The sequence below is a fragment of the Belonocnema kinseyi genome, chromosome 5 (genome assembly GCF_010883055.1).
Source record: "Belonocnema kinseyi isolate 2016_QV_RU_SX_M_011 chromosome 5, B_treatae_v1, whole genome shotgun sequence".
In the NCBI taxonomy this organism is placed as follows: Eukaryota; Metazoa; Arthropoda; class Insecta; order Hymenoptera; family Cynipidae; genus Belonocnema; species Belonocnema kinseyi.
This window is the reverse complement of record NC_046661.1, coordinates 80,557,004-80,569,521: the sequence shown is the minus strand read 5'-3', so window position 1 is coordinate 80,569,521 and position 12,518 is coordinate 80,557,004. Positions and strand designations below refer to the sequence as shown.

At 22.2% G+C, this 12,518-nt stretch overlaps 1 protein-coding gene across 4 annotated transcripts in view; it reads left to right on the top strand.

Annotated features, from left to right (window-relative positions):
• The window catches only part of LOC117172436 (xaa-Pro dipeptidase), a 215,568-nt gene extending 212,430 nt beyond the window's left edge, over window positions 1-3,138 (top strand). For all 4 annotated transcript variants that reach the window (XM_033360369.1, XM_033360371.1, XM_033360370.1 and 1 more), the window contains one exon: window positions 2,649-3,138. In XM_033360369.1, the coding sequence (XP_033216260.1) occupies window positions 2,649-2,724 (76 nt within the window). In that variant the 3' untranslated portion in view covers window positions 2,725-3,138. The remainder of the gene's footprint in view (window positions 1-2,648) is intronic.
• The last annotated feature ends 9,380 nt before the right edge of the window (window positions 3,139-12,518 follow it).

Genomic DNA, 12,518 nt, shown 5'->3' with positions numbered 1-12,518 from the left:
AAAAACTCGTCTTTTTGGATTGAAAATTCAATTTTTTTGGTAGAAAATTATTTCTCTTAAACAAATTAAATTTTTGATGTTACTGAGTTAAAATAAATAAATAAATAAATTTCATATTCTTTGACAAAAATGTAACTATTTGCTAGAGAATTCAACAATTTTGTCAAAAAGTCATCCTTTTTGGTTAAAAATTCGTCTTTTTGGATTGAAAATTCAATTGTTTGGTAGAAAATTATTTCTTTTGAAGAAATTCAATTTTTTATGTTACTGGGTTAAAATAAATAAACAAATTTCATATATTTTTTTTTATAAAAATGCAACTATGTGCTAGAGAATTCAACAATTTCGTTAAAAGTCATCCTTTTTGGTTAAAAATTCGTCATTTTGATTGAAAATTCAATTTTTTTGATAGAAAATTATTTCTTCTTTAAAAATTCATATCTTGGTCGTGAACACTCGACTAAAATCTTTTTTTTTTCATTCTTCTTTGCTGGATAATTAAACTAATTTGTTAAAAACATTTGGTTGAATCGCTTTGTTAAGAAATCACTTTTTTGCTTGAAGATTTATATTTTAAATTGAAAAGTTATATCGTTGGTTAAAAGTTTAATTATCTTGTTATAAATTAATCTTTTAGTATATATATTTTTTAGTTAAAAATTCGCATTTTTTTGTAAAAAAATAATTTTTTAGTTTGAAATTTTAAAGAAAATTTGTCTTCTTGTTTGAAGGTTCAATAATTTGGGTAAACTTTTATTTGTTTTTAGTACAAAATTGATCTTTTTTGGATAAAAATGCAACTATTTGATAGGGAATTGAACTATTTTGTTAAAAATTCATCCATTTTGGTTGAAAAGATTCGTCTTTTTGGATTGAAAATTCAATTTGTTTTCGTAGAATCTTTTTTTTTTATATATAAAAATTCAATTTTTGATGTTACTGAGCTAACTATAATCTTTTTTGGATGAAAACTCAACTTTTTTGTAATAAAAAATTATTTTGCTTTACGATAAATTTTATATATTTTTTTTTTTTTATAAAAATGGAACTATTTTCTGGAGATAAGTTAAAAGAAATGAGATTAATTATAAAAAAAAGATTAATTTTCAACGAAATAGATGAATTTTGAACTAAAAATCGAAAATTTCAACAAAAAACGGAAATTACATTTTGAAATAAAAATTTTTTTATCCCAACTGATGAATTTTTAACATAAATTTTGAATCTTCAACTGGAATAGTAGTTGAATTTTATGCAAAGAAGATGAGTTTTCAACTAAAACAATTAAAAACAACAAAAATTAATTTTTACTAGGAAAAGTTAAATTGAATGAATTTTGAACTAAAAAATGTCATCATTTTATAATCAAAAATTGAATAAATTAATTTTGAGTTAATAAATAATTGTTCAACCAAAGAGATGAATTCTTAACTAAAATTGTGGAATATTCAACTGGAACAATAGTTACATTTTTAGTTAAAAAGAATAATAATTTTCAACTAAAAAAAAATTTAACAAAATACTTAAATTTACGGCAAAAAACTCCTTTTTATCCAAATAAAAAAACAAGTTTTCAATCAAAGAGCTTATTTTTCAACAAAACAGTTGAACTTTCGGCCAGGTAATTATATTTTCAACCTAAGAGATAATTTATCAACTAAGATTATTATTATTTAATTAGATCACTACATTTTTAACTAAAAAGAAGAATTTTTAAACAAGGAGAATAAATTTTAAAAAAAAATTTACTGAGTTAACTAGAATCTTTTTTGAAATAAAACTCACTCACATTTATTTTTTAATAGAAATGGAAACTTTTCCAATTTTTTTAAGATTGATATTTTTTAGTTAAAAATTCGCGTTTTTTGTTGTAAAAAATAATTTTTTAGTTTGAAATTTCATTTTTTTGCGTAAAAATGCATCAGTTGCGTGGAAAATTAATTTTTTGTTGAAGTCATATTTTTTGTTTAAAAATTGCATTTTTGTAAAGAATATTTGTTTTTTGGATTGAAGTTTCAATAATTTAGATAAAATTTTACTTACTTCTTTTTAGTGAAAAATCTTTATTTGTTGGAAAATCGTCTTTTTGGTTTTAAACATTTTTTCTTTTGTTGTATAAATTTTTCATTCATTCTTTTCATTTTCATTTTTTCTTTCTTTTTTTATTAAAATATAAACTATGACACCTTTTTGTTGAAAATTTATCTTTTTAGGTTGAATATTCAACTATTATGTTAAAAATTCCATTATTTTGTTGAAAATTCCAGTATTTTGTTAAAGAGTTATCTTTTAAAGCAGAAAAAACTTTATAAAAAAATAAATTAATACATTTGAAATTTTTAAAGTACGTAAAACACTGTAATTCCTGAATATGTCTGAACTAGAAAATAATGTATATTCAACCGCTGAGATAACCTGAACAATAAAAATATTGTTAAAAATCATAAATTCTTAATTCTCTTAAATTCTTTTAAATTCTCTTAAATTCTGTCATATTCTCGTTTATATAACCTGAACTTAAATTCTCGGGAATTTAAGAACTCTATGCAGGGGGCTGTATAAAACATATATGGCCACCCTGTAATTGTTAATTAATTTTTCTAAATAATTTTGCGAATTTTCCTCAAAAATTAATTAATTTTTTCTAGAGTCGAGGAAATCGAGAAATGGATGTCTGTTGGAAGAAGCGATCTGGTTCTGCCTCAGGACCAGAAACTGGAATGAAAAATTGGCCACGGAATGTCCCATAGAGCCGTAAAAATTTCTCCAATTCTCCAGACAAAAATGAAGGTTTAAGAAGAAGTTTTTCCTTATCTTCCCTTTTTTTCTACACTTTCCTCCTCTCGTTTTGCTTACGTAAAATTAACGATACTCTTAAAATTTATCCTTATGTCCAGTCAAGGTAGAGAAAAAAACGAAGAATTTGCGCATGGAGTCGAATTTATGCACGTTATTCGCAAATAGAAACTGTTACTTTTTCACATTGCTGAATTTCCTCATGACTTTCTAAATATTTTTATGATATGTTAAGGAAAATCTCGGATTATAAAGTTGCGAGATTTAATTTTTTAGCCAGACCGACTTGTAAATTCCTGGTGTGAAGTCAGATGGAAATAAAGACGCTTTTGTAATTATGTAAATTCGAGTATTCATTTTTTCGAAAAATAGAAGAATAATCTTATTAATTTTAGGAATATATATTATTTTTATGGTAAGTTGGTAAAGTTTTCAAAGAGTTTGATAGAAAATTAAAAAAAAAAAGAATTTAAGTACTTGGAGAAATTCTAATGGGCATAAAAATACGCTCAAATTTGAGGTATAAAACTAACCATACACCTACATAGATATTGATAACATTATTGCAAAAAAAAAAAATTTTCTAAATAAATTTTAAACACTTTTTACTTGAGTTTTCAAATAATTTTTTTTTAACTTAATAAATGAATAAATATGAATTTTTAACCAAATAGTTGAATTTTTAATCCAAAAGATTTATTTTTTTCTAAAAAGGACTCATCTTGAACAAAGAAAATGAATTTTTATCTAGAAAAGATAATTTTTCAAGCAAAATTAGATTATTTAAAATTAATTTTCGACTAAAAGGAAACGAATTTTCAGCCAAAGAAATTAACTTTTAATGACAGTGATGAATTTTGAACCAAAAATATAAATTCTGAACCAAAAATTGAATAGTTAAATTCTATCAAAAAAATAAATTTAAATAAAATAAAAAAATTAAATATAAATATTTAATGTGAACTTTGAACTAAAATGATAAATCTTTAACTAAAAAAAAATTAATTGTTAACCAAATACATTAAATTTTAAACTAAAAAGATAATTTTTCTGCCTAAAATAAAATACTCAAATTTCAATTTAGTGAAATAAATTTTCAAACAAAAAAGGAACGAATTTTCAACAAAGTAGTTAAATTTTCAACCACAGAAATTAATTTTTAATAAAAAAAAAAGTTTTAATTAATGAGAGTACTCTTCTAATAAAAAGGCCGTTTTTTAACAAACCTAAAACAGATAAATTTTCATCTAAAAATAGAATAATTAAATTTTAAGTAGAAAAATTAATTTTCAATAAAATCAAGTGAATTTTAAATTAAATAGTATAATTTGCAACCAAGAAGATTCATTTTCTATTAAAAAAAGTTTAATTTTCGACAAAGAATAGAAGTTACATTTTCAGCTTAAAAAATTAATTCTAAATAAGAAAAAATTAATTTTCAACCAAAAAGATCGATTGTAAAACATAAGATGAATTTTTTACCAAAATGGGCGAATTTTTAAAAAGTAGCTTGAATATTCTCTCAAAAATTCTAATTTTTAATAAAACACGGAAGTATACAAAAAAAATTAGAATTTTCTACTTTTGGCTGAAAATTATTATTTTTTTAGTTCAAAATTCAACTATTTAGTTGAAAATTCACGTATTTTGTTGAAAGTTTTTATTTTTTGATAGAAAATTAATATTCTTGTTGAAAAATGTATCTTTTTGGTTAAAAATTCAAGTGTTTTAGTTAAATATTTATCATTTTCTTTGAAAATTCATCTTTCTGGTTTAAAATTCAACTGGATCTTTAAACAAAAATATAAATTTTCAACTAAATAGTTAAATTTTTTATCCAAAAAATTAATTTTCAACCAAAAAAAAACTCATTTTCAACAAAATATATGAATTTCGATTTAAAAAAGATCAATTTTCAACCAAAATAAGATTAGTTAAAAATGTTAAATAAATAAATGTTCAACTAAGAAATAAAATTTTCAAAAAATAGTTTTTTTTAATAAAAAATTATTATTTTTTAACCAAAAATGAAAAAATTAGTTTTTCAGTTAAAAAAATAAATAAAAAAAAGCAATTCTCAACAAAATAATTCAATTTTAAACCCAAAAGATGAATTTTCTCCTAAAAAGAGATACAGTTTCAATAAAATGGATACATTTTCAACTAAAAACGATAAATTTGCAAACCGAAACTAGAATAGTTCAATTTTAAGTTAGGAAAGTAAATTTTTAACAAAACAGAAAGGGTCTTTCAGCAAAATAATTTAATTTTCAACTAAAAATATAAATTTTAACGCAAAAATGAAATAGCTTTAGTTAAACAAAATTAATTTTTAACAAAAAATAAACGAATTTTCAGCCAAAGAAATTAATTTTGAATCGCAGCAATGGATTTTCACCCAGAAAAGACGAATTTTCAACAAAATAGTTAAATTTTTAATCATAGAAATTAATTTTTAACCAAAACGATGAAGTTTGAACTAATGAGAGTACACTTCAACCAAAAAGTTACGTATTTTAAGAAATAGTTGAATTTTTACGTCAAACACATAAATTTTCAACTGAAAATAGAATTTACATTTCAATAAAAAACTTAATTTTCAATCAAGAAGATTACATCTTTATCAAAAAAGATACATTTTTGATAACAAATGGAATAGTTAAATTTTCGGTATAAAAAATTAATTATAAATAAGAAAAAACTATTTTTCAATCAAAAAGGTCAATTTTCAACCAAATATTTGAATTCTTAAAGGAATTTTCTTATATTTTGAACTAAAAAAAAAGTTTTTCAAATAAAATGATGAAACATAAACCAAATAAATAAAATTTTAATAAAGTAGTTCCAGTTCCAACTATGTAGTTGAATTATCAAACAGAATTATGAGTTCTATAGCAAGAAGATTAAATTTCTACTTCAAAGACAAATTTTCAGTAAAAAAATTTTTTATTAAAAAAAAATGAAATAGTACAATTTTCATATAAAAAAAGAATTGAATTTTATACAATATGTATAATTTGTAATAAATGAATTGACTTTTTAACTAGAAAGGAAAGCATTTTCAACCCGAAATGGAAAAATTAAATTTTCTCTCAAAAAATATTATTTTATAACGAAAAGAAGCTAAGTATAACTTTGAACCAAAAAAATTTTAATATTAATATTAAAAGACAAATTTTCAATAAAATAGTTAAATTTTTATCGAAAGAAATGAATTTCAAACTAAAAAAATAAATTTCTATCAAAAAATGAAATAGTTAAGTTTTTATTTAAAAAATAATTTTGAACAAATAAAGGAGATTTGAATCAAATACTAAATTTGTTGACCAAAATAGTTCAGCTTTCAGTCAAAAAAATAATTTTGAACCGAAAAAAGGGGATTTCAAGAAAAATAGATTTTTAAACAAAGAAATGAATTTTTAACAAAAATAAATAAATTTGCAAACAAGAAGAATAATTTTCTAAAAAAAATTTCATTTTCAAAGACAAAGGTGAATTTTCAATCAAAAAGAGCAATCTTCAAGAAAAGAAAAACGAAGTTTTTTAAAATTAGTTAAATTTTTATAAAAAAAAATTTCCAAACCAAAAAAAATAATTTGTTAGCATCAAGATTGATTTTCAACCAAAAGAGATGGATTTTCAACTAATCATGTAATTTTTTAAATAAAAAAAAAAGATCAGTTTTTAATTAAAAAAAAAAAATTGAAAGAAAAATTTTCGACCAAAGAGAAGAACCTTCAGCAGATGCAATTTTTAATAAAAAACAGTTAAATTCAACCAAAAAAAGCGTTTTGAATCTAAAGGATATAATTTTTCGAATAATTGTTATCCGTTTCAAGTTAAAACCTTCAAACTTGAACTAATTGGAGCCCTTCTAACTAAAAGCGTTCAATTTCAAACTTTCGCAAATCCAAAGCGTGCAATTTAAGTCACGAATGATTCTATTTAAAAAAAAATTATTTTGAATTCTTAAACGTTTTTTATCTAGGAGCGTTTAATTTTCAACTAAGTTTTAACTTTTTCTGCTTAAAGCGTTCGATTTTTATCTCATTTTTAACTATTTTTATGAAAAGCGTTCATTTTTCAACTAATTTTTAATTATTGCTACTAAAAGCGTTCAATTTTTAATTTTTTCAACTGGAAGCTTTCCATTTTTAACTAATTCTCAACTATTTTCACTAAAAGCGTTCATTTTTTAAACTTTTTAACTGGAATCGTTCAATTTTTAATTAATTTACTATTGTTTTTACTCAAAGAGTGCAATTTTCAGCTATTTTAAAACTATTTTTCCTAAAAGCGTTAAATTTTTAAACATCTTAACTGCAAGCGTTCAATTTTCAGCTAATTATCAACTATTTTTAGTAAAAGCGTTCAATTTTTAAACTTTTCAACAGATAGCGCTCAATTTTTAGCTAATTTTCAGTTCATTTAACTGAAAGCGTTCAGTTTTCAACTAACTTTCAACTTTTTCTACTTGAAGCTTTTAATTTTCAATATTTTCAACGTAAAACATTCAATTTTTAATTAATTTCCAACTTTTTCTACCTTAAAGCTTTCAATTTTTAACATTTTCAACTTACAACGTTAAATTTTAAATTAATTTTTAACTTTTTTTAATAAAAGCATTCAATTTTTTAACTTTTTAACTGGAATCGTTCAATTTTTAACTAATTTACTATTGTTTTTACTCAAAGAGTGCAATTTTCAGCTATTTTAAAACTATTTTTCCTAAAAGCGTTAAATTTTTAAACATCTTAACTGCAAGCGTTCAATTTTCAGCTAATTATCAACTATTTTTAGTAAAAGCGTTCAATTTTTAAACTTTTCAACTGATAGTGCTCAATTTTTAGCTAATTTTCAGTTCATTTAACTGAAAGCGTTCAGTTTTCAACTAACTTTCAACTTTTTCTACTTGAAGCTTTTAATTTTCAATATTTTCAACGTAAAACGTTCAATTTTTAATTAAATTTCAACTTTTTCTACCTTAAAGCTTTCAATTTTCAACATTTTCAACTTACAACGTTAAATTTTTTATCAATTTTTAACCTTTTTTAATAAAAGCATTTAATTTTTAAACTTTCCAACTGATAGCGTTCTTTTTTAGCTAATTTTCAGTCCATTTAACTGAAAGAGTTCATTTTTTAACTAATTTTTAACTATTGCCACTAAAAGCATTAAATTTTTAATTCTTTCAACTGGAAGCTTTCCATTTTTAGCTCATTTTCAACTATTTTGACTAAAAGCGTTCATTTTTTTAAGTTTTTAACTGTAAGCGTTCAATTTTTAACTAATTTACTACTGTTTTTACTTAAAGCTTTCACTTTTCAGCTAATTTTAAACCATTTTTACTAAAAGCGTTCAATTTTTAAACATTTTAATTGCAAGCGTTCAATTTTGAGCTAATTAGCAACTATTTTTAGTAAGAGCGTTCAATTTTTAAACTTTTCAACTGATAGCGTTAAATTTTTAGCTAATTTTCAGTCCATTTAACTGAAAGCGTTCATTTTTCAACTAATTTTTAACTATTGCCACTAAAAGCGTTCAATTTTTTATTCTTTCAACTGGAAGCTGTCCATTTTTAGCTCATTTTCAACTATTTTGACTAAAAGCGTTCATTTTTTTAAGTTTTTAACTTTTTTACGACTGTTTTTACTTAAAGCTTTCAATTTTCAGCTAATTTTAAACAATTTTTACTAAAAGCGTTCAATTTTTAAACTTTTTAATTGCAAGCGTTCAATTTTGAGCTAATTAGCAACTATTTTTAGTAAGAGCGTGCAATTTTTAAACTTTTCAACTGATAGCGTTCAATTTTTAGCTGATTTTCAATCCATTTAATTGAAAGCGTTCAATTTTCAACTAACTTTCAACTTTTTCTTCTTGAAGTTTTTAATTTCCAACATTTTTAACGCAAAACGTTCAATTTTTAATTAACTTTCGACTCTTTCCAGTTAAAGCGTTGAGTTTCCAATATTGTCATTTTGAAATGGTACATTTTTAACTTATTTCGAACTCTTTTTGAATTAAAGCGTTCAATTAATACTTTTGAACCGAAAGCGTTCAACTTTTCACTAATTTTTTACTCTTTCTACATTCAGCTTTTAATTTTTAATATTTTTAATCTAATTTTTAACTCGAAGCAACTCATTTTCGACTTTTTCTACTTAAAGCCTTCGATTTTCAATATTTTCATCTTGAAATGGTAAATTTTTAACTTATTTTTTACTCTTATTATTTAAAGCGTTCAATTTTCAAACCTTGCAACTAGAAGCGTGCAATTTTTCACTAATTTTTCACTTTCTGCTTACAGCTTTTAATTCTCAACATTTTCAACTTAAAACATCAAAGTTTTCATTAATTTTCGTCTCTTTTCATTTAAAGCATTTAGTTTCCAATATTTTCATCTGGAAATAGGAAATTTTTCGCTTTCTTAAAACTCTTATCAATTAATTTTCGACTGTTTCTGCTTAAAGCGTTTAATTTGTAATATTTTCATCTTCAAATTGTAAAGTTTTGACTTATTCTCAATCCTTTTTACTTAAAGCGTTTAATTTTGAAACTTTCTAACTGGAAGTGTTCAATTTTCAGCTAATTTTCAACAATTTTTAATCTTTTCAACTGAAAGGTGTAAAATTTTTCACAATTTTTTTTACTTTTTCTACTTAAAGCTTTTAATTTTAAACATTTTCTACTTACAGAATTAAATTTATAACTAATTTTCGGCTTTTTTCTACTTAAAGCGTTCAATTTTAAATATTTTCATCTTGAAAAGATAATTTTTTTTTACTTATTTTCTACTATTTTTAATTAGAGCATTTAATTTTCAAACCTTTCAACTGAAAGCGTTAAATTCTTTACTAATTTTTTAGTGATTCAACTTAAATCTTTCAATTTTCAACTTACTGCGTTACATTTTTTATTAACTTTCGACTGTTTCCACTTAAAGCGGTCAGTTTTCAATATTTTTATCTTGAAACGGTAAATTTTTAACTCATTTTTTACTTAAAACTTAAATTACTTACTTAAAATTTTTACTTATTTGACTTAAAACGTTGTATGTTAAACCTTTTAACTAAAAGCGTTGAATTTTTCACTAATTTTGTACTTTTTCAACTTAAAGCTTTCAATTTTAAATTAATTTTTTACTCTTTCCACTTAAAGCGTTTAATTTTAAATATTTTCATCCTGAAGTATTAAATTTTTAGCTTATTTTTATTATTTATTTAGCTTGTTTATTATTTTTATTTAAAAAGTTCAGTTTTCAGCTAATTATCAACTATTCTTATATATAAAAATTCATAACCTCCATTAGTAGCGCATGGATTATGGCATAAATTCTTTAGGTTCCCAAAATAATTTCTTTCGATTTTTTTATTTGAAAAATGAGCTTTAGAAGAAAATTCAAAAAGATTTTGAAACATCAAATATTGCCTTAAATTGCGAAAAAGAGTAGAAGATTTTAAAGCAAAATGTTTCAATTTGGTAACATTAAAAAATAAAAAATAAAATAAACCATATAATTCTATAAATATAGCGAAGATTAAAGGAGAATAAAGAAGATTTTTAAACTGCAGAAGATTTTAAAAAAATGCAGATATATGTGAAAGTTTTTAAACAAAAAGAAAGTCAGGTGTTAAGAACGCAAACATTTGGGCACTAACGTTTTTTTTCAAAATTAAAAATTGTGAACAAAATGTTTGGAAAACTCAAAACCTATATTAATAAAAATAACTTTGAAAGGTGTCAAGTGAAGAATCAAATGTTATTCAAGTTCCTAGGAAAATTGGAAATGTTTTGAAGCAGGGTTTTACATTTGAAATAAATTTTCAAAATTTCAAGAAAAATTCCAGTAGATAAAAATATTTTGAACAATTTAAGAGGCATTGTATATATATTTATTTTAAAAGGACTCGAACTTTTCCTATTATGTTGTAAAATCCCGTAAAGTATTTTTATAATCTAGATTTTTTGTTGACGAATCTGGAATATTAAAAAAGCTTTTATAATTTTCTTCAAATTTGTAAGAAATTTTTGAAGATTTTGAGCTCAATTTTTTACATTTTAAATGATTTTTCAAAATTTCAAGAAAAATCGGATTCTAAAAATATAAAAGCCCTTAATATCTTTTGCAAAGGCTAAAATTTTTTTAATAATTTGTAGAATCTTGTAAAATTGACATATCTGAAATATTTTAAAATCGTTCCTAATTGTCTCATGAAAATTATAAAATTTATATAATTCTAAAAAAATGCTGATATTTCTTTCCTTGTAAATAATTGGAAAATGTGTGTAACTAAAAAAATATTAAAAAAGCATTGTTGTGTTACGTCAAAATATTGCTTAATGTATTTCTATACCGCACTTTATCCTAAAAATATATTTTTATTTACAAAACGTCTATTTAGTTTTTTAAACTAATTTTCAATTCTTTTTACTTGAAGCGTTTAATTTCTAAACTTTCCAACTGGAAGCCTTCAATTTTGAGCTAATTTTTGACTATTGTTAATCCTTTAAACTAGAAGCGTTCAATTTTTCACAAATTTTTTACTTTTTCTACTTAAAGCTTTGAATTTTCAACATTTTCAACTTACTACATTAAATTTTTTATTAATTTTCGACTCCTTCCACTTAAAGCGTTCAGTCTTCAATATTTTAATATTGAAACGGTAAACTTTTAACTTATTTTTACTTAAAACTGAACTTACTCACTTAAAATTTTTACTTATTTTATTTAAAACGTTGAATTTTTAAACCTTTTACTGAAAGCGTTCATTTGTCAACTAATTATTAATTCTTTTAACTAGGAGCGTTTAAGTTTCAACCTTTTCTATTTCTTATAAAATTTAAATTTCAACTCTTTCAAGTAAAATGTTATTAATCATTTTAATTTATAAAACCTTGCGAGACCGTGTCAGTTTGTCGATCTTCAAAGTATGCTATTATTTAAACTAATGTACGAATTTAATTTTTTAAGAAAAAAGAATAATTTTTTAACATGAAAATATAACTTTTCGGCAAAAAAGTACATTTTCTATCAAATAATAATTTTTTTTAACGAAATACATATTTTTTTCTAACGAAAAATTTCAACAAAATGTTTACATTAAAAAAAAGATGAATTCTTAACGAAAAATACAAAATTTTATAATTGAAATAGAAAATATTTTTTATTTTAAATCGAAAATATTTGAATTGATCCAAAAAGACGAATTTTCAATGAAATATTTGCATCCTCAGTTAAACAGTTTTTTAATTTTAAACCTTATATATGCAATTTTAATGAAAAAAGATGCAATTTCTAACAAAAGAATTTTTAAATCAAAAAGACGAATTTTTAACAAAATCGTGGAATTTGCAACCAAAATAGTTTTCTCGAAAAAATTTTTAAGTATTTTTGAACATTTCAGATATTTTGAAAAACTGTTTAGAAATTTTTTAAGACTTTTTTTATTTTACAGGATGTTACCAAATTTTAGAAAAAATAGAGCAGTTTAAAAAATATAATAAAATAATCAATCATTTTCTGAAATATGTGACTAAAAATCAAATCAATAAATAATAAAAAAATATTCTATCATTATATCAAAAACGATATTAAAAAAAAGTTCTTTCACCACAAAGTATTAAAAAAATTCTTATGTGATTAACGCAGTTTTTGAAAAAAAAAACCGTTAATCTTAGAGACCGTACTTAAATTTCGTAACAGCTCAAGGGGGGGGGGGGGG